This window comes from Mesoplodon bidens (assembly GCF_964165515.1).
Source record: "Mesoplodon bidens genome assembly, chromosome: 4".
Taxonomy (NCBI): Eukaryota; Metazoa; Chordata; class Mammalia; order Artiodactyla; family Ziphiidae; genus Mesoplodon; species Mesoplodon bidens.
Genome location: NC_138160.1, coordinates 4,685,018 through 4,706,809, shown reverse-complemented (window position 1 = coordinate 4,706,809; position 21,792 = coordinate 4,685,018). Strand labels below are relative to the sequence as shown.

At 48.3% G+C, this 21,792-nt stretch overlaps 2 protein-coding genes across 3 annotated transcripts in view; both read right to left on the bottom strand.

Annotated features, from left to right (window-relative positions):
• ICE1 (interactor of little elongation complex ELL subunit 1) overlaps positions 1 to 21,792 on the bottom strand; it is a 535,590-nt gene that overhangs the window by 161,868 nt on the left and 351,930 nt on the right. The window lies entirely within an intron of this gene.
• Positions 1 to 21,792, bottom strand: part of ADAMTS16 (ADAM metallopeptidase with thrombospondin type 1 motif 16) — a gene marked incomplete at both ends in the record, with an annotated part of 159,613 nt that overhangs the window by 6,948 nt on the left and 130,873 nt on the right. For both annotated transcript variants that reach the window (XM_081231772.1, XM_081231773.1), the window contains 3 exons: positions 3,529 to 3,753; positions 6,300 to 6,494; positions 6,601 to 6,802. In XM_081231772.1, coding sequence (XP_081087898.1) covers positions 3,529 to 3,753; positions 6,300 to 6,494; positions 6,601 to 6,802 — 622 coding nt within the window. The remainder of the gene's footprint in view (positions 1 to 3,528; positions 3,754 to 6,299; positions 6,495 to 6,600; positions 6,803 to 21,792) is intronic.

Below are 21,792 nucleotides of genomic sequence, written 5' to 3'. Positions count from 1 at the left end.
ACATCAAGTTTGAAGATAAGAGGAACCAAAAGCAAAGCAGGAACACAGCTAGAGGGCAGTGCATACAGTGGGTGGAAGGTCTTTCTGTCTCTTCCTCTCCAAGGACTGAGGGATGGTTTCCTTCTGCAGAGCTCAGAGTTTGGGACCAGGGATATGGCAGAGGCACCGGAGGGACAGCAATGGCCGGGCTGGGATGTTGCGATTTCTAAAGAAGATTATTGATTACCAGCCAATCCTGGGTTCACATACACAGCAGATCTCCAACAGAATGAATTGGGGCTTCATTTGGGGGGATGTTGAACTGGTTTTATTCTAGTAAAATTTTAGCTAATACTGAAAAAATTTCTGTGGTGGATTGATTTGGTTCCAATATATATTTCCATTTGTTTTCTTTGGCTGATAAAATTTTAATTTTTGGAACTTGGGGAAGGCCTAGGAGGTTAAAGCTTTTCCACAAACAAGATAAAAATAATAATTCTGTGTGATTTTTGCTCTGTCAAACTTGTTCATTTCAGGTTTGCATTCAGGGTTGGGTTTACGTCAGAAGATTGTTCAATAGAATTGTTGGTGCCGGGCACACATGAGGGAGGGTGGGTGCCATGCTGGGGGAACCCATTCTGTGGGGAATCAGGAGAGCTGAGAGTGAAAGAGCCCACCGCCCGTCACCTCTTGGCCATTCCTGGATCAGGGGACTGCGCGCCACAGAGCCTTGAGGTCTCCCCTCTGAGACTCATGTTCCTCCTGCTGGAGAAGCCCCTGTGCTGGTGGACACCATGGTATTGTCGGATTCAGCTGCTGTAGCTCACATGCCCACTGTCCTCAGACTCCAAGCTGGGCGAAGAGGAATGTGAAGGCACTTAAGACACAGCCCTTGCTGCTGGAAGTCACCCTTGGGGAGTCAGGAGGAAACATGATGGGACAAGGACACAAATGAAAATGAGCAGCACCCTGCGGGACCTTCCTGGGGACAGACACCCCCAGTGTCCCCCACCTCTTGTTTGTAGAAAAGCTTTAACCTCCTAGGCCTTCCCCAAGTTCCAAAAATTAAAATTTAATCAGAGAAGTTAAAAAATGCAGAAACAAAGGAAAACAGTCCAGCAATACAAAATAATAATAGTTTAGCCATAAAACAAAGTCAAGGACCTTTGATTCCTCCTCAAGGGCTACAGATAACATCCTAAGCCATGCCCTTGTGTTGTTTTGCAGACACTGAAACCCCACCAGGTGGAGAAAGTTAACTGCATGCTGACCACCAACCAGCACATAGAGCCCATACCGTTTGGGCCAGAAAATCGGCAACTGAGATTCCTGAAATACCACCCTGTTACCTCACCATCAACCAATCAGAGAACTGTGAACAAGCTGATCTTATACCCCGCAACCCTCTCCCTCAGTCTTTAAAAACCCTTTCCTGAAAGCTGTCAGGGAGTTTGGGTCTTTTCGAGCCTGTTCTCCCTGCTTGGTGCCTGCAGTAAACACTGTACTTTCCTTCACCACAAAATGGCGTCAGTAGATTGGCTTTGCTGTGCATTGGGCAAACAGACCCAGGTTAGGTTTGGTAACACCAATAACCACTGTGTTAGATGCTCAGGGCTGCTGGAACAAATGACCACAAGCTGGGGGGCTTGAAACAGCAGAAACAACTCTCTCAGTTCAGGAGGCCAGAAGTATAAAATCAAGACATTGGCAGAAGGAGCACGTTCCATCTCTTCTGGAGGCCCTAAGGGGGAATCTGCTCATCCTTTTCCAGAGTCCGGCGGCTGTCGGCAATCCTGGGTGTTCTTGGGCCTATAGCTGCATCAATGTGACCTCTGCCTCTATTATCACATGGCCTTTCCCCTGTGTGTCCTATAAGGACATTGGTCATTGGGTTAGGGTTCGCCCAAATCCAGAATGACCTCATCTTAGCTAATTAAACCTGCAAACTTCCTATTTCTGAATAAGATCACATTTTGAGGTCCTGGGTGGACATGAGTTTTGGGGACACTGTTCACGGCAAGACACAGGACATGCCCAGGAGGCAGGGTGTGGTGTCCCTTCTGAGAGGAGCCACGCGGAGCGGCTGTCATGGTGCGGGGGCCTCAGGAAAGGGATTTTGCATCAGGAGGGATTGAAGATGGGTCCCGGAGGCCAGGAAATACGTGAGGAGACTCAGGTGGAGGGAGAGCTGGACAAAGTCAAGCACCACTGGTCCCATCTGGCTAAGCACTGTGGTGGCACCAGTCACTCCTCCTGCCCGGCCCCTGGCTGGCATTGATTTCCACACAGGACACTGGCATCCTTTCCAGGACAGGTGGTGCAGACGAGTGTGTCTTGCCTGGGATGTGGCCTGCCCCACTGGTGGATCAATAACAGTGAGTGTCCAGTCCTTAGTAAAGCTTACCCAGATCAACACTGGTTACATATTTCTGTGGAGCTGGGGACCCAGCAGCCTGCTTCTTTAGGAGCTGGTCTGGCCTCGTTCCTGCTGCTTCCTATGGGAGATTTCCTCCCTCATCCCATCAGGTACACAGACTTGGGGAGATCCTCAGTGACCAGAAACACATGTGCTCCAGCCTGCCCACCAGCCACATGAGCTGGGTGTGCTGGTCTCAAACTCGGTCCCAGGAAGCAGAAGGAGGCATGTGGTTGGTGAGGGAGAGTGGCCTTTGGTTTTTAAAGATGATGCCGCTACACATGGTCTTTCAACAGGGCATGGAATATCGATGACAGTGACAACAAACCCCCAGACACGAGTGAGCTTTGACTGCACTGGTGGGGGTTAGTTCTCTAAATAAGGACCAGAAGTGGCTGCCCTGAGTCACTCTTTTTTTTTTTTTTAATTTATTTAATTTATTTAAAAATTTTTTGGCTGCGTTGGGTCTTCGTTGTTGTGCGTGGGCTTTCTCTAGTTGCGGCGAGCGGGTGCTACTCTTCGTTTTGGTGTATATGGGCTTCTCCTTGCGGTGGCTTCTCTTGTTTCAGAGCACAGGGTCTAGGCATGTGGGCTTCAGTAGTTGCGGCTCGTGGGCTCAGTAGTTGTGGCTCGCAGGCTCTAGAGAGCAGGCTTAGTAGTTGTGGCGCACGGGCTTATTTGCTCTGTGGCATGTGGGATCTTCCCAGGCCAGGGCTAGAACCCGTGTCTCCTGAATTGGCAGGTGGATTCTTAACCACTGCACCACCAGGGAAGCCCCCCTGAGTCACTCATTGAATTTGTTTTTCGTTTAGAATTCCACATTCAGCAAACAGTCTGTGAATACTCATATGGGCTCGGTGCCCTGGTAGGCACTGGGGACTGTATACATAAAATGTACATGTATGTATGTATGTATGTATGTATGTATGTACCCACCTGTCAGTGTGTAGGATACACAGTAAAACACTTAGCAGGACACTTGCCACAAATTGATCTCTGGGTAACTACCAGTCGGGATGGTTGTTTTGTGACTGTATCTGCTTCCAAGCAGCTCACATCCAGCCGGAACCTCTCCACCCAGGCCAGCCACCAACACTGAGCAGGGGCTCTGCCCGCCCTCCCTTCACCCTTACCTGAGACCAGGGCGAGGCAAACCAGCCGGCCTGTGGGGAGCCTGCAGCCGCAAACAGGGGGTGCTTAGGGCAGGGAAATGGGGTGCAGATGCGTTCCAGCTCCAGGTGGGGCTGCGGCAGGTGTAAGCACTTCTTCGGGGCCAGCTCGCGGTACTTCCCAGAACTGTACTTCTCAACACATTTGAAGAATCTTTTCTGGGTTCCTCTTTCACACGTAACGGAGCACTGAAAAGAAAAGACAACAAAGGATGCAAGTGAAAGGTGTTTCTCCTGCGTGGCTGTCTCTTCTACAAAATCGTTGAGTCAAGAAGCCTCCTGATTGTATCAGCTTGACCGTTTATGTAAGTGTAAATGGTCAGTAGAATATATGGGACCTTGGCACGTTAAAAAGGTGTTACAGTATCTGCCACAAAAAGGAAGACCTTGCGTTCACAGTGGTCTAGCACTGGGGGCATGAGTTGGGGCAGGGCAATCAGAAACCATGAAGGGAGTAATTCTGGAGCTACTGCTTCACTGGGAAATTAACATGTTGGGCTGTAACTGATGCCAGAATGCACTGAAATGTAATAGCTCCATGTGTAGCTCCATGGATTCACGCCACCCAGCGGCAGCGGGATGCTGGCCCCTAAAGCAGGGGCAGGCAGGGCAAACCTGGGGCTCACAGTCATCCTCAGAAATCCGAGTGCTGCCCTGAAGAGAGCGAACACAGACAGCAAACCTATTCGGTCGCACGGTGATGTGCTCTGAGCCTGAGCTGTCACTGCAGCTGGACCCTCTGGCATGGGCGGTGCGACCCTGGGCAAATCTGTGGCCAGGTGGAGGCTGGATAACACAGGATAACACAGAAGACCAAAAGGTCAGCTCGGAGGTCATGGGGAAGGTTCCAGTGGCCGGCATTGCTGCCTTGGGCTGACATTTCCGCAGATCACATAAGTGGAGGAGCCCAGGTGCCCGGGTTCTGGCCTCACACTCCGTTCAGACCTGGCTTACAGGTGTGCTCAGTGTGTCCTGATGTCAGGAAGGAGCTGGAGGACTCCTCCCAGGACTCCTCCCATGCTGGGACCATGCTTAAGAGAAGTTCTGGGTGTGCATGTGTGTGTGTGTGTGTGTGTGTGCCCGCATGTGTTATACATTCAGTGCAAGGACTTCCCAGGGGGACACCTCCCAGACCCTATGCAGCCCAAGTTGCTTCCTTCCTAAGGACTTAGCCTCTGGGGATACGCACAGAAACAAAAGTCTTCTAACGACAGCGCGATTCAGTCCTAGAGACGCTGATGTTCCCGGGTCCCAGGCAAGACAGGACCAGGAATTCTACCTTAGCAGCAGCAGGCTTTATCCAAGAGTGATGATGTTTTTAGTTTTCAGTGGCAAACGGAAGTGTTGTCTCACCCGGGTTAAATGCCCTGCTCGGCACACCATCCCTTTATTGATTCATTCCTCCCTCCTGCACAGGTTGCCATTGGAGGTGTTGGTATGGGGGCTGCAGCCCTGAGTCTGCCCCTGAGGGCGCGGGATCCGGAAGCTGGGCCCTTTCTTTTCATGTCTGCTATGGAAAGGCAGCCCCACAGCTGGGATTACAAGTGAGCTCCCGAGGGGGGCGGCGGCTGCTCTTCTCTGGGTTGCTGGCTTTCTGATGTCATCTGTGCTTTATTGACTCCCGTGCCTCTGAGTGATGCACACCCCGATGAAGGAGCCTCTCACAGGTCGCTTGGGCAGCCCCTGGGCTCGCTACGCCAGGGCAGGGGGTTGGCATGGCCTCCCGACGTTCCCTCCTGGGCACAGGGCTGGGCAGCTCTGTCTGCTCCCCAGCAGGGTGTCTGGCCCCCACTTGGGCCAAAGCGAGTCAGAAAGCCTTTAACACTCCAAACTCGTGTTTCCAAATGTTGGTCTCAGAGAAGCAGGGCTGGGACAGCCCCCCGACCGTGCAAATGAGGGGCTTCCCAGCCTTCAGCAGCACAAGGCATCGAGCAAACCCAGCACAAGCAGTCCCTTCCCCAAATGAGAAGCCTGCCTATGCACGCTCCTCTCAGGGAGCGGGTCCTCTGTCTCCTGAGGTCATCCACCTGCTCTACTACCTAAGCATGGCCTGGGAAGTGGCTGCAGGTGTTCTGGGGTGCAGTGGGTGTCCCCACCCCATGGTCAGCGCAATGAACACCCCTCCTCTCACACCTGCACCCGTTCACCCATTCAATCTCTGCTCAACACGAGGGAGTGATGACCGCGTGGATGACCTGGGTGAGGTACTCCAGGGATGTGATGAGAAAGCCGAAGGACATGCCAAGGAGTGAATGCCAGGAGGAAGGACTGAATACCGGTGGATGGGGGGGACCAGAGACTCGGGGGACGAAGAAGCAGAGGAGAAGTGGAAGCAGAGAGACCAGACGAGAGGCAGCCCCAAGGCAGGAGCTGGTCGGCCCAGTTTCATCTGGACCTTGTGCACCCACCTGGGACCTGGAGCACCTACCTAGGGCCAGTGCACCCACCTGGGACCAGTGCACCTCCCTGGGCCAGTGCACCCACCTGGGATCAGTGCAGCTACCTGAGACGAGTGCACCTGCCTGGAACTAGTGCACCTGCCTTGGACCAGGTATGCTCACCTGGGACCCAGCACACCTACCTGGAATCAGTGCACCCACCTGGGATCAGTGCACCTACCTGGAATCAGGTGCATCTACCTGGAATCAGGTGCACCTATCTGGGGCTAGTGCACCTACCTGGAATCAGTGCACCCACCTGGAATCAGTGCACCCACCTGGGATCAGTGTACCTACCTGGGACCAGGCGGACACAAGCCACTGCAGCTTCTTGTGCTTGTGGCAGCGCCTGAGCAGACAGGCCTCGTGAGTCCTGGGCTTGGGCTCCGAGGTGCAGACAGCGTCGGGCAGCAGCTGCGCCCTGGCCGAGGGGTTGGTGCTCTTACAGGCCACGGATCTCTTCCTCCACCCCTTTCCGCAGGTTCGAGAGCACTGCACAGGAAGAGTGCGTCAGCTCCCGCAAGGCCCGGTAAGACTCCAGCCCCACGTTGCCTAGGAGGGGCCCTGCCACCCCCGTACGCCGCCCCTGCCCCATTACCTCCGCCCAGGGCCCGGCGCTCCACGCGGGTGGGCAGCTCTGAGGCTGGCAGGACTGTCGGCTGGAGGGCACGGGCTGTGGACACAGGCTGGCGGAGACCCGCTCCGATTTGTAGTGTGCCCGCCGCGTGCACTGAACGGGCCGGCTCTGGGTGCCTCCACCGCACGTCCGGCTGCAGGCGCTCCAGTTCCCCACGGACCACCTGGGGGACAGAGAGACCCACAGTGAGGGGCAGTGCCAGCTCTCCTGAGCGGAGGGCCACATCTGCATGGGCATCGACCTGCATCATTTCCCACCTACTGTCTATAGATGCACAGTTATTTTCAGTCGCCGGGCAGTCTCCCTGGGCCCTTGCCCCTTCTAACTTCCACGATTAGCGTTCCTGATGGTCATGCTTCCCCTCCCTTGGCTTTCAGGTTCACTTGTACTTGGAAATAACTCCCCTCAACAGTGTGTCTGTTCCCTCTTTTCTAAAGAAAGTTTTTTCTTCAGAAAACTTTTTTCTAAAGAAAGTTTTTTCTTCAGAAAACATTTTTCTAAAGAAAGATTTTTCTTCAGAAAACTTTTTTCTAAAGAAAGATTTTTCTTCAGAAAACTTTTTTCTAAAGAAAGATTTTTCTTCAGAAAACTTTTTTCTAAAGAAAGATTTTTCTTCAGAAAACTTTTTTCTAAAGAAAGTATTTTCTTTAGAAAACTTTTTTCTAAAGAAAATTTCAAACTTGTACAAAAATAAAGGCCCATCATGTCCACTCATCTCCAAAGATGATCAGTTTATGCCCCCATCCCTATAGTATTTTGAAGCAAATTCTAGACATATTAATATTTCAATTCACATCTCTAGAAGATAAGGAGTCTTAGATTTTTCAACCTAACCACAATACCATTGTGACATCTAAAAATTTTAATGATAATCCCTTAATGTCATTAAATACTCAGCGTTCCATTCCCAAGTATGTCATCAATGTCAAAATTTCATCTGCTTGTCAGAGTCAGAATCCAAATAAAGCTCATATTTTGCAATTGGTTGATGTGTCTTTCTTCTCTTTTAGTCTGTAGGTTCTTCTGTAATCTCATTTATTTTTCTATTCCATTTACCTGTTACAGAAAGATTGCATATCTTACTGCATCTCCTTTTTTTTTTTTTTTTTTTTGCTGATTTCAGGACTTTGCAAGTTACATTTCTGTGGTATCACTTAGTATGATCCTCTGTACTTCCTGTAATTTAGGTGGATCTAAAGCCTTTGTCAGATGCCGGTTTTTTGTTTGTTTTGTGCAATTACTTTAAAAGTGATGACTTCCAGCAGGAGGCCTATAATGTCTGCTCATCTTTCTTTCAATTTGTTAGCAGCTGCTGATGCTCGAGGATGTTTCTCAAAGCAGCCCTGTTTCTCTCTCTTCTGACTGTAAAAATATTCTTTGTCGATAGGCATGTCGGCAGGTGATGGAGGTGGAGAAGTTGGGTCCAGCTCAGCCCCGTGGCATCACCATTTGCTCTCAGATAAGCCTGTATGTGTCCCCAAAGCTTTGCACAAGTCCACCCGCAGGAGGGCTGAGGGCACAACCAGGGTGGGGCCCATCTAGGGCGGGAGAGCCGGGAGGTGAGATGTGGTCCCGTAAGGAGTACCCATTTGGATGGAGGTCCTTAGGTCCCGGGGAGATGGCCATTTGCCATTCGGACTCTAAGAGGACTTGATTTCTACTCATATTTGTCTCCCTGTTCAGGGCATGTAAAAGCAAAAGTTGAAAATTCTACAGAGAACTCGGGGCCCATGGGGCTCCGCGTCAGTGGTTGTCAGAAATCATCCCCAAGGGGAAAGGAGAAGTCGTGATCTCCTTCCCTCAGACAGAGCAGCGTGACCCCTGCAGGTGGAGCAGGGTCCGGTGATGCGTCCAGCTGTCAGCGTGATGGGGCATCGAGGGACAGCAGGGCCCGGGAGGCTGTCATGAAGCTCCGCCTCGGCCAAGTCTATGAGGAGGGCTCAAGGGTCCCGAGCAGAAAACCTGTCTCCTGTTCTGCAGCATTTCTGAGTGTGAATTGGTAGAACAAGATTTCCTCTTGAGCCTGGAGGGAAGACAGGGTTTGCGAAGATGCCCGCTTCTCCTTTGTCTTGGTGGCCTCCATCCTCTCCCCATACAGGGTGCCCGGACAGTCACACTTGGGTTGAGGATGCAAAGCAGTGTCCAGAAAGCCTGGCTGAGAGCTCGCTAGGGGCCTCTCAGAGATGCTGCACCAACCGAAGAGATTCTGTGAGGACAGTGTGTGCACCGGGTTACGTGGGGAGAAACACAACAAGGGATGAGGAAAGTACTCACCATCCCTCCTCCCGGGGACAATGGTTCCTCATTAGCTCCTCACCTTTGATTCTGGTGCTTCCTGTGTGTGTGTGTGTGTGTGTGTGTGTGTGTGTGTGTAAATATATGTTATTGTTTTAAACATGATTGAGGGAAGTATAAGCAACTTTTAAATTCAGCATTTTTACAACTCAGTGTCTAAAACAAACATTTTTCTTACCCTGCAGAGCCTCCATGAACATATTTTCAGAGTCTGTAATATTTTGCAGTACCAGACTGAGTATATGAGTATCTAAATAAGGAAATAAAGGCATAAAGGACCAGGGGATCCACAGACACCTGAAATCCTACAAGTTCCAGGTGGGCCTTGCCTCCACGATTGCTGAGCAAACCACCAGCACATTGCCTCAAGTTCTCAAAGGGGTCTGTGACCCAAATCATTTTAGAGCCAGTTTTTGGACTCCTGTGAAAGTTCCCCTGGATGGGAAGTGGAAATGATCCCCCACCCACCCACCCAATGCCTGGGCTCTCAGCAGCCCTGCAGTATCACCTGGTGCCTTTAGCCTGAGGTGTACCATGATATTTTTACTTATTTTTGTTTGTAGAGGCCTTGAACTATTTTATACCAAGTGTTTCTCATGAACAGACTCTATTATATTTCTAAGAAAATCATTAAAAAAAGAATGCAAAGTTTTACTCATGTAATAATAAACTATGTCAGGTTTGTAGGAACTGTTCCCTATCAACCATGGAAATGCTTCCATTTTTCAATGTCAACAAGATTAGCATTCTTTAATATCATGTTAAACCACGGAAATTATGCCTAATCCTTATGAAACATGGGCTTTGGCCTCCTGGCTGTGATGATTCTGCATTTGGAGCTTCTCCATTGCTTTTCTGTTGTTTTTATGTTTCCTCCCACTTCTTAAGTTTGCTCTCTCAACCCCACAGCCTCATAAACTGTAATTGGTGTGCAAAGGCGTCTTGTCTGCTCCAAGGCTTTTCACACCCCTGAGTTAAGTCCTCTATCTCCACCATCTTAAGCTGTTCCAACTGGGTTGGTCCACTCTCTGCCCTTCTCTTCTGCACATCATTAAGAGGTGGTCCTGAACAAAGATCATTCACACAGCATCTGGAAATGCCAAGTGTCTGCTTTGTTTCACAGGCAGAGCTCTGGGGAAATGTCTTCATTTCAGCTCATGAAAGAGTCGAAATCCACGCAAGCTTCTGTGCTGACGTCTGAGGGTTTCGTGAGCAGAACAAGGCGTGTTGGGTAGCTAACCAGTGGCCATACCTGTCCTGCTTTGTTCTGGTTTTTCAAGTTTGCCATCTGGAACAAAGCAGGTGGTTGCTATAACCCAAATCAGTCAGGTTTCCCAGGCAGAATCTGGAGGACTCAGCTACCCGGCCACCACGGTACTTGCCCTGGCTGAGGGCTCCCCTGGGTCTCACCTTTACAGCTCTCAGTGCTGCCAGGAGAGGTGGTGGAATTTATGGTTGTCACTCAACAATTTGGGCAGAATTTCCTGGCACCATCTATTCCATATTCAACATCCCTAATTGTCAACAGTAATTATTTGTTTCTCAGAAAATGACTTTCACCTCCCCATATAAAAAAAAATAACGTTTGGGTTTGGTTATTTAATGTTTCCTTTGAAAATGCAAATTCCCAACAAGGGTATTTGGTTTAGCGAAATAGTTGTCGTGAAGCCCCCGCCCCCACCCACCCCCAGGCAGGCACGGTGCTGTAACTGCCACTCAGGCTCAGAGGCCACCCTCGGTGGGGACCAGAGCCTGAGGTTCACAGCCGAGCATCACCCACGGCCAGCCCAGGACTGTCACGGATTCAGCATTAGGAACTGTTCCCTTCATTTTGGAATTTGGTTTCAGTTTCTTTTTCTGTTCTCTTCAAAGTTTCAAGACGAAACACTAAGTCAATTCCATTTTCAGGAATAACTCCTGATCTTCTGCGGAGTGGTCTTTCATTAACTCAATAAACACAAGGAGTCATTACAGGGCAGAACCCGGGTCACAGCCTGAACCTAGAGAAGGTCATGTTCACAGCTGGATTTAGTTCCAGGGAGGTGCGAGCTGGACAGGGTGAAGGACAACATTAAACACAGCTCCAATTACAAGGTGTCTCCCATATCGGCCAGTCATGACCTTCACGTGCTAGTGTATGCAGCACAACCTTCAAGTAGGCTGTACTTAATCAAATCGCCCACTTTTACTTTCCGACATCATCTTTAAAATCCTCTGTGACTATAAACACAGACCTTCACAGGCTCCATACTCAGTGGCTCAGGGCCTATGACAGATGCCACTGCAGCCCTACGGGCAGGGCAGCGTGTGGGATTTGAAGACAGAAGGACCTTGTCTTCATATGAAACTACAGCCCCATCACATGTATAGGTGATTTGAGATTTACCACGCTTTTCACCTAAATGAACTGTTTCCAAGGTAACAGTGCACATCCGACAATAAACAGATGCCAGTTTGAAAAATCTGCCTTAGCCACAGGAAAGAAAAAGAAAAGCCAGCTAACAAGTTAACTTAAAGAGAACAGGCAGACTGTGAGCAGAAAGCACAGCAGCCGAGATCAGAGGTCTTGGGAGGACGAGGAGGGAGAGAAGCTGATTCCTGAGCCCATCTGGCAGCTGGCCACGCACAGGCCATTAGCTGGCCTGGTGCATCTGCTGACTGGGGAATTATTGGTCCATGTCTAAGGATGTTTCATCAGTATCATAGGGTGCCAGCTACACTCCAGACAGGATCCAGGGCAGAAATCCAGCTCTGAGAGAGCCAAAGACCTTGGTAACCAAGTGTGTAAGTGAACGGTGTCGGCGGGGCAGAATTCTTGGACAAACAGCTTGCACTCTGTGCTTACACTCGAACGTCTGGAGCAAATGCTCCTGAGGTCCAGTAGTAAGTGCATTAGCCGTGACAGCAACACGCCTGACCCACATGCATCCCCCTCCACCACAGCCTGTTCGCAGGGATGCTCTGGACCCTCTGACTGTCTGCTGGATGCATTCTTCTAGAAGCAACGCTGGGGACTGGCCTCCACCATCACCTCAGAACGGGAAGTCCATGGCTGACCACTGGTTGGCAAGGACGGGGCCGGACTTCAGGAAACAGGGGGCCTGGATCGGGAAGCCAAGCCCTTGCCGTCAGCACTCGGAAACCTGCAGCTTGACAGTGACTTCGTTTTGTTCAGCCTCAAAAGTTAAACTACTTTGTTTGATGTGAAACTGAAGGAGAGATTTATAACGAGCCAGACACAGGACTGTATTTTTTCGGCTTTAAATGCAGCATTTCTTTGCTGTCTCACATTGAGCCAAACTGCAGGACATCAAAAGCTCCCCATAAAGGAGGTGTGGTGGGTGTTAATTTTATGGACTCTGAGAAGTCAAAGATATGGAGATTTTTATTATTTTTTTACCAGATTTTCCTGTCTCATTGTCCTGTCATCAGATGTTATCTTAAGAAGAATCAGTAGGATTCATTTACACATGGGAGGCAGGGAAATTGAATTATGAGGGACACACAGGTTAAAGAAACCTACCTCGTTGTTCCAGACAGCCCTAATAATTCCCTGTTTCAGCAAAAATCCTTCATCTGAAGGTTCTTCTCTGCAGACCACGGAGGGTGTGTGCCTCCCATTAGCTCAAATGAAAACCCTCAGCTCATAGAAGGTGAAAGGGAAATCCTTAGATTCTGAGTGATAATGAAGGGCTGGTTCTTTGTGGGGCGGCCCCTCCATCCAGCTTCCATGGAAAATTGGAAAAAAGAGGCTGATCAGTAGAGCTGGGAAGGACTTCAGAAATGGTCGGCTTTTCTGGTTGTGTCTTACAGATGGGGAAATGGCAGCCCAAGAAGCAAAGGCAGTCACAGAGGGAGTGGAAGATTAGTGGAAGATGCAAAGAGGATGCAGGGAACCCCCATAGCACTGTCCTCAGGACTCATCCCCGCTCTACTGGAAAGAATAAACATCTATCCCATCATCAGAGTTCAACGTGGGGGAGGCAACCCCCTCTCACTCCTCTTTTACATCCACTCAGTACCCAACTCTTTGTATCACAAACCCCTCTGCTATGGGATAAAAACCCTCGGGTGGTAACTACATACAGGTAGGCGAGTTAGCAATCTATGCCAAGTTGCAACTGAAATTGAGTAATGACTGGGTAGGCGGTACCTCCCTCCACTTGAACAAGTTTAACATCCCAAATTCTCATGCCCAAGGATGGCACCAAGGGGCTGAGAGGACCCTGTGACCTAGCCTGGTGCTGAGACCATGTTTCCCAAACCACAGCTGTGTGGCGGGCCTCTCAAGCATCTACACATCCCTGGCCTCTCCTCCATTCTGCAGGAATCACAAATCTGGAGTTGAGGGTCAAAAATCTGAAGTTTTACAAAGCTCTCCTTCCCCAGCCTGGTGGCTGATATGAGCATCAGGGTTGGGGACACACTCTGAGAGATGAGACACCTGCTCTTCAGGAGAGTCTAGGGCTCTGGCTCTTGAAGGTGGTAAGTGTCCTTGCTCCCTCCTTTGTATTAAAGTTGTACTGATGTTATTTTTTAACTATTATAAGAACTCAGATGTGCCATTAAAACATCAGGGGAAAAGCCTGGTGAGTGGGTTCTTCTGCAGGAGGCATCATCCTTCACTCCCTATCATGGGCAAATGAGAAAAGCCCACCCAGGCAGCCCCATTGCCCAGCAGCCCCCTGGTCCAGCCGCCCCTGCTCTGCACAGCCCTCCTGGCTTTAAAGACTGATCTGGAGCAGGCGGCTGGCCCCAGACCCAGCGCCCGAGCTTCTGGGAGTGCAAGTCATGCAGGCTTAGGCTCCTTCAGGAAGAAAGACTCCCCAGCACCAAAGTGGCTGAGGAGCTGGGATGGATCAGGGCTGCTTCCTCCTGTGCTGACCCTTCCAACCTCAAAATGATGAGCTCTGAGAAGTAAAGGTAAATGTGTCCAGTGCTGACACTCTTCCAATCCTCCCAAACAACACAACTTGACAGCTGGAGAGATGTAGTTCCTATCCAGGGATGGCTCCATGGGGTGCAAGGTCTTTGGAAATGTACATTTCGCTTGGGTATGGCAGGTTGTGACAATGGTTGCATTCATAGCTGGGGACACAATTTAGGTTATAAAGACGCCTCTTCTACCACCCTGCCCTCCAGGGAGTCAACTGGTTTTCCACTGGGAAGGACCAATATAACTTCCTATGTGAGACTTCTCCAATGTCTGCCCCCAGGAGAACAGAGCAGGGGGATCCTCCCCCATCAGTGCCTGTCCTGGGGATTCTCTACATCTGTTCTTCTCTGAACCACCACCTGGATGGATGCTTTCCTGCCATGGGTTCATTTCCAGCCTCAGGAGCAGCTCTCTACTCTGAACTGACCTGTCAGACTCTTGGGCCTCTCCATTGGCAAAACCCCCAGGCCACTGCCCACACCATGCTGAGTGCCGGGTGGGGTGAAGAGCCAGCCTTGCCCACATTGTCAACATCCTTCTGCTACCACCTAGTGACAGTGGGCACACGGGGAAGCAGCTGAGCCTGCCCTCAAATCTGCCTCTGCCAGCTGAACTTGTTATAGGAATTGTGTAATATAATTAGTTTGGTGTAGCTCGATGGAACATGAGCATGGAAAATGAGACACTTGCTTCTATGAAAACTAAGTTGAATCTTTGGAATGACTCAGTAGAGATCAGTCATTAGATGGAATTGCTCTCAGCTTAGGTGTGGCTCAGAGAAAAGTAAAATATGCAGAAAAAATGAAAGATTTAAGATGATTTTGCACCTGGATGAATAGGACGAGTTTCAGCCTTCTGTCAAGAAACTCAAACTGAACATCATGGGTATTGGGCATATTTTATGCAAGTAATCAACTTAGATCTTTAATAGGCATCTTCCTACTCAAAATAAACTTTGGCTATAACTAAAAGAATTAGCAGGGGGCTTCCATGGTGGCACAGTGGTTAAGAATCTGCCTGCCAATACAGGGGACATGGGTTCGAGCCCTGGTCCGGGAAGATCCCACATGCTGCGGAGCAACTAAGCCCGGGAACAACTACTGAGCCTGCGCTCTAGAGCCCACGAGCCACAACTATTGAGCCGGTAAGCCTAGAGGCCGTGCTCCGCAACAAGAGAAGCCACTGCAACGAGAAGCCCGTGCACCGCAACGAAAAGTAACTCCTGCTCACCGCAACTAGAGAAAGTCTGCAAGCAGCAACAAAGACCCAACACAGCCAAAAAAAAAAAAAAAAAGAATTAACAAATGGGCGCATGTATGTATTTTCAGTGAAGATAGATAAAGGTTCAAGGTGTATGTGTATGTATGTTATTTTTAAATGAGTTTCCTTTAATTTACTATCTTTCTCAGTGGGCTGAAGGAGAGCATCTCTTCCGTCTGGTGAGAGCCCCTGAATCCCCCATAAGCGCCTCGCCTATATAAAGCCCTGCATCTCCACCACAGAGCATCTCCACCTAATGTGTAATGGCCACCCAGAGATGACAGTCCCCACCTTCGCTCTTCTGCCCTGCATGCCCTTTCAGGGGGTGGAACCCCTCCTGGCTTCCATCCTCCACCCTTCCCGCATCTCCCCAAATCACAGATTCTACTTCCCTCTTCTCCAGCAAAACTGCTCCCTCCTGCACATCTGACCAAATCCAGGTCTATGATGGTTCATTTTATGTGTCAACTTGACTGGGTAATAGAACCCAGATATCTGCTCAAACATTATTCTAGATGTTTCTGGGGAGGTGTTTTTTGATGAGGTGAGCATTTAACTCTCTAAACTTTGAGAGAAGCAGATCGCTCTCCATAATGTGGGTGGGTCTCACCCAATCAGTTGAAGTCCTTAATAGAAAAATACCGAGGTTCCCCAGAAGAAGAGAACATTCTGCCAGCAGACGACCTTTGGACTTGAACCATGGCACTGACCCTTTGCTGGGTTTCCAGATTTGGGACATGCCAGCCTCCACAACTACATCAGATGATTTCTTAAAATTTCTCTCTACACACACACACACACACAGCCTACTGGTTCTGTTTTTCTGAGAATCCAGACTAGTACAAGACCTTTGTCATTTCTCATCTGAATGGCCTCTGCTTTGGCCCCTTGCTCCTGGGTTTGGTCTGATAAAAGCCAATCTCCATTCTGAGACTAGGAAAAACTAGTTTCATTGCTAACATGAATGTGCTTCCTTCACTAGCTGAAGTCCTTGTCAGCTCCATTTCCTAGAATACACAGTTCACCACCCAGGTGAACCTGCTGCATTGCTGTGCTCCTTCCCTTCCTCCCCAGATACTTACTGATTGTTCAGAATACTAGGTGCAGAGTACCAGGTATAGAGTTCTAGGTGAAGAGTAGTAGGTGCCGAGTACTAGGTGCAGAGAACTAGGTATAGAGTACTAAGCACAGAGTTCTAAGTATAGAGTACTAGGCACAGAGTACTAGGTATAGAGCACCAAGCACAGAGTACTAAGTATAGAGTACTAGGCACAGAGTACTAGGTATAGAGTATTAGGTGCAGAGTGCTAAGTATAGAGTACTAGGTGCAGGGTACTAGGTATAGAGTACTAGGCACAGAGTACTAAGTATAGAGTACTAGTTGCAGGGTACTAGGTATAGAGCACTAGGCACAGAGTACTAAGTATAGAGTACTAGGCACAGAGTACTAGGTATAGAGTACTAGGCACAGAGTACTAAGCACAGAGTACTAAGTATAGAGTACTAGGCACAGAGTACTAGGCATAGAGTATTAGGTGCAGAGTGCTAAGTATAGAGTACTAGGTGCAGGGTACTAGGTATAGAGTACTAGGCACAGAGTACTAAGTATAGAGTACTAGTTGCAGGGTACTAGGTATAGAGCACTAGGCACAGAGTTCTAAGTATAGAGTACTAGGCACAGAGTACTAAGTATAGAGTACTAGGCACAGAGTACTAGGTATAGAGTACTAAGCACAGAGTACTAAGTATAGAGTACTAGGTGCAGGGTACTAGGTATAGAGTACTAGGCACAGAGTACTAAGTACAGAGTACTAAGTGCAGAGTACTAGTAACACCTGCACAATGAGGCTCACTCACTCCTTCTCCCAGCCTGGTGTTTCTCTTCAGTTAGCTCCTTTCTGACAGGGCTCAACAGGAGAAATCACAATGCAAGGAGGGCAAGAATCAAATCTCGATGAGAATCCCACATTTTAAAGGAATGAGAGAGACTGTTTTGTGATAAAGAGGAAGTAGCAAGAAGGAAAGGTCTGTAGGCTTCGTCCTGATAGGAGTGCTCCCCCTGAATTTCTTCTCCTCATACAAAGGACAAGAGCGAAGAAAAGGAGAGAGGAAATTGGGACCAAACAGCCATAAGAAGCAATAATTCCTAAGCGTCTGTAGGTTACGTCTCACCCTCACTGAGCGAGGAATGTGTCCACTGCCATCATGAAGAAAACAACGTCAGGAAATACTCCTCACACATGAAACATGACTAGGACATTGTGACCCCTCAGAGGCATCTTTTGGCAAATTTCTCACATCCCAGGAAAATTGCCCTCAGGTCCTGCTTCTTCTCCAGAGCCTGACTGCAGACTCACAAGGTCACTTGTGGTTTCCCAGCTTCACATTCCCCTGACACGTGCTGCGTGGGCCACTTTCACGCCACTCCGTGCATTCCGTTTGCCGAAGTGACTCAGTGAATGCAGGTCACCCTTTAACAAACACGGACATGCAGCCCATGGGCCATGCACACAGGCATGTGGTTCAGCCAGACCTGATCCTGGACCTGGTGGGTCTTCAAGAATAACTGTGAAAAGGGATGGACACACACACCCTAAGAAGGGTGAGCATTAAGATAGACGCTGCAGAAGGCCAAGGTGGGAGGGCCGGTGGAGGCAAGGCCAGAAGCCCTAGTAACCAAGGATCGGGGATCAAGAGGACGGAGCACTTGATGGGACTGGCTCTGAGGATCCTGTGGCCACACAATGGGATCTGGGTTCCAGGCGCACGGCAATGGAGGGGCACGGCAGTCTTGACGGAGCAGAGGGTCTATGTCGGGTTTGCATTTGACAAAGATCCTGGCCCTTGCAGAATGGACAAGAGACGGGGAGCTAGACTGGTGGTGGAAACCCATCCGGAAGCTTCTGAGGTTGCAGGGTGAGATGCTGGTGTCGGACTATGTCGCTGTGATAACACTAACACTAATTTTGCCCTGAAAAAGGGTGACAGATAATAGAGACATCCTTTTCCATTAAGACACTCGTTTTGCTGAAAAAATGCTTTCATCTAGCCCAGGAGTAGGCAAACGTTTTACTAAAGAGCCAGATACTAAGTATGTTAGGCTGGTGGCCACATGATTTTAAATTCTCACCCTCGCCCTGGCAGGGAGAAAGCAGACAGAGGCAGCGTGTAAATGAACGTGCAAGAAGTGTTCCAATAAAACCTTACTTACAGGATCGGGTAGTGGGCTGCACGTGGCCCCGGGGCCATAGTTTGCCAACCCCAGACTTAACCAGTTCCACTTAGGAGGAATAGGATTGCACACATCTGCAGAAACCAGGAAGCGGTGGGTATTTTTACAATGGCCAGAACGGCTTTATAAAGTCGGTGCATCGGAGGTTTAGACCTAGCTTGAGTGCAGCCAAAGCAGATTACTGGGAGGAGTGGGATATTGTGGGAGACAGACGCTAACAATAAAAACACCCAGCCCCACACGTTAAATCTTGAAGTTCTAGCAAAAGAGTTGTAAATCTTAAAGAGAGAATAAGGCCGAAAGCAGATGTCTTCATAGGAGGCAAGAAGGGGCAGTGGACGGCCAGGGCCTCAGTGAAGGTACAGCCAAGCCAGGCTCTGCAAAGCTGTCCCGAGCTCCAGTGAGGTGGGTGCTATTCCTTATTCCATTTCCAAGAGGATGGAGGTGAAGCTCAGGAAGGCCTTACAAGAGGTGTGGGTCGCGGTTCGAGCCCAGAGTCCAGCTTCAGGACCTGAACACACTCTGGGTCCCTTTCTACGCAAACACGATGCCTGCCCTGTGCCCCGAGCTCTTCCAAATGCTTATGCAGATTAACCCACTCACACACCCACACATTTAACAATGCCAGGGAGGTGTCATCAGAATTCTCATTTTACAGATGAGGAAACGAGGCCCAGAGATGGTGAGAGACTTTGATGCAGCCACTTAGGTCCTAGATGGTCAAGGTCACACAGCTGGTAAGCCGCAAGGCTGGGGGAACATGCAGAGAGCCGTGTTCCCACCCGTCCTTCTGTACTGCTGCTCAGTGAGTCAAGGCTTCAGCAAGGTGGGCTTTTCAGCTGAGGAAGTCGAATGAAACAGTTATCCAGTGTGGCTTAGCAATAAACCATCCTAGGATAAATGTATATATTCAGGGATTTGGGGGACATTATATATCTTAATTGGATAGCTGCAAATTTTATGTGTATTTCTTTCACATACACGTAAGTGTGGAATTCACTACTCTGGTAAAATTGTGTATTTCTATTTTATGGCTAATTACTGTACAGAGCAGTTTTTTGAGACATCTGTAATGATTCACTATTGAATCAGTGTCAAAATACTCAGTTAGGTCCATGCTCTTCCCTTAGTCACCACGACATCCAGATTTTCTGTAACAACTGTAATATCTTTTCCTGCCTCTCAAGAAAACCTATTAGTGATGCTCTAGGGAAAGCCTATGTGTCTAACATGAATTTAAACATGTCATGACTGGCTTAGGTTCATATTTCTTTCTTTTAAAATGGATGACCTTCCCATAGGAGATGGTTAAATTCACCTCTCAAGGTGCAAAATGTAATTTAAGTCATGGAAGATTCACTAAGAACTTTGTGCCGACTCACTTTCCTTGGATCCTCGTTTTCTTTGGAAGGAATGTCAGTTTCTTGTTCTAATACAGAAGTTGAACTCTACCCACTGTGGCTTCTTCCTTTTATGGAAGGATTTTAAAATGATGGCATCACTCCTACAGTTTCAGGCTCTTCTGGTGTTTTTGCTGTAGGGTTTCTTGGATCTTCACTCCTAGATAAATACTTTGCAATGATCTTCTCCAAACACAGGAGTCAATTTTCTAACAAAGCTTTCCAGGTGGCCTCGTCCAGCACATCTGGACAGTTTGAGCCAGACCACAGCCACTCAGTTCCCGAGGATTCTTCCCTCGACCTGGGCAGGGTGCTGCAGGGGTCTGGGCCACGTGGGATTGGTTATTTACCATCAACAGAGGGTTTATGTACCAGGGTTGCCAGGAATGGCCATAAATCCATTGGGTTTTAAGAGAGAAACCAAAGAAGCAGATCGAGTCCATATTTTACACAGAGCAAATCCACAAGCAAACTGACACCATGGATGAAATCAACGTCAATATCCTGTCCAGAGTCTCGATCACATTCTTTGCTGGAAGGTAATAAGAGACACTAAGAAGGTCATGGTCATAGGATCACACAACCCAAGTCCACAAAGTAGCCACAGAGCTTTCTGAGTGGTTAGTGTGCTGAAACTAAACAAAACTGGTAAACTCAGTTCCTTCCTTGTTTTTTTTAATTTATGAAAGCAGTAATGACAACCGAATGATGGGGGAATATGAGGCATAAACCTACATAGAGACTTTTTTGGGTAAAGAGTTTAAAAATAAAGGACAGAAATGACAGCAGACATACGAATATTTACTGTAGTTTCCACAAGATGACGGCAGGATCTGACTTGACAATGATTTCAAAGAATCTCTAAGTTTTATCCATTAAACTGTCAAACAGCTTCTAAACTGAGGTCCAGGTATGAAGGCACCCATGCTGTGATGATGTTTCTGACCATGGGGTGCCATTAGGCCGGGCGCCTGCCAAGAATGTGTGGGTAATATTTGATGTTGGGGTCCTCTTTCTCCATAAGGTGGGAACAATTCCATCTTATGCAGGAATGGACTTCTCACCGTAGCAATTTGAGGAGATTAATCACATCCAGGAAATGAACACACAGAGTATGTAGAACAATATTTATGTAACCTCCTGGCTCTCATCCCCGGGAAACTACCTTCTTGAGTTGTGTTCATGCTTCTTCAAGACACTGCAGATCAGTTCTTTCTTATTTTCTTACTAAGTCCTAGGTACTCATTGGTTGAATTGTTTCCCATCAGGTGGGTCTTACGTATTTGTAAATACTGAAAGGTTATAACACTTTAAAGAATTTTAGTTAAATAATATTGCTATTTAGTTACTAAGTAATTATTAAGTTAAATACTGATTTATCCTTTGGAATCAACTTCCTAATCTAAAGCTTCAGATATAACATCACAAAACTTATCAGATGGATTGTGTTGTAAATATTATATTGATCCACTGCTCTTTTCTTTTTTTTTTTGGAGTATAGTTGCTTTACAACGTTGTTAGTTTCTGCTGTACAATGAGGTGAGTCAGCTATATGTATACACATATCCCCTCCCTTTTGGACCTCCTTCCTACCCCCCATCCCAGCCACCTAGGTCGTCACAGAGCATGGAGCTGAGCTCCCTGTGCTATACAGCAGGTTCCCACTAGCTATCTGTTTTACACATCATAGTGTATATATGTCAATCCCAATCTCCCAATTCATCCCCCCACACCCCGTTAAAAACGCCGATGCATAAAGACTAAGGGGATATGAAAAGGCATGTACTATCCCAGTATCTCATTAATGATACTTGCTGTATTACAATCAGCATGTTTGATTAGCCTATGCTGCAAAAGAGCCTAATAATTCAATGGTATTTACATTATATATAGAGACATAAGAAAACACTCTTATATTTAAAAGGTTTCACATATGCTCTATAGTCTTCCAATGAGTTGATGCAGAGAGAAACCCCACATGTAAAGACTTCATTCTCTAACTCAGCTAGTTTAAATGACTCAAATTGGGA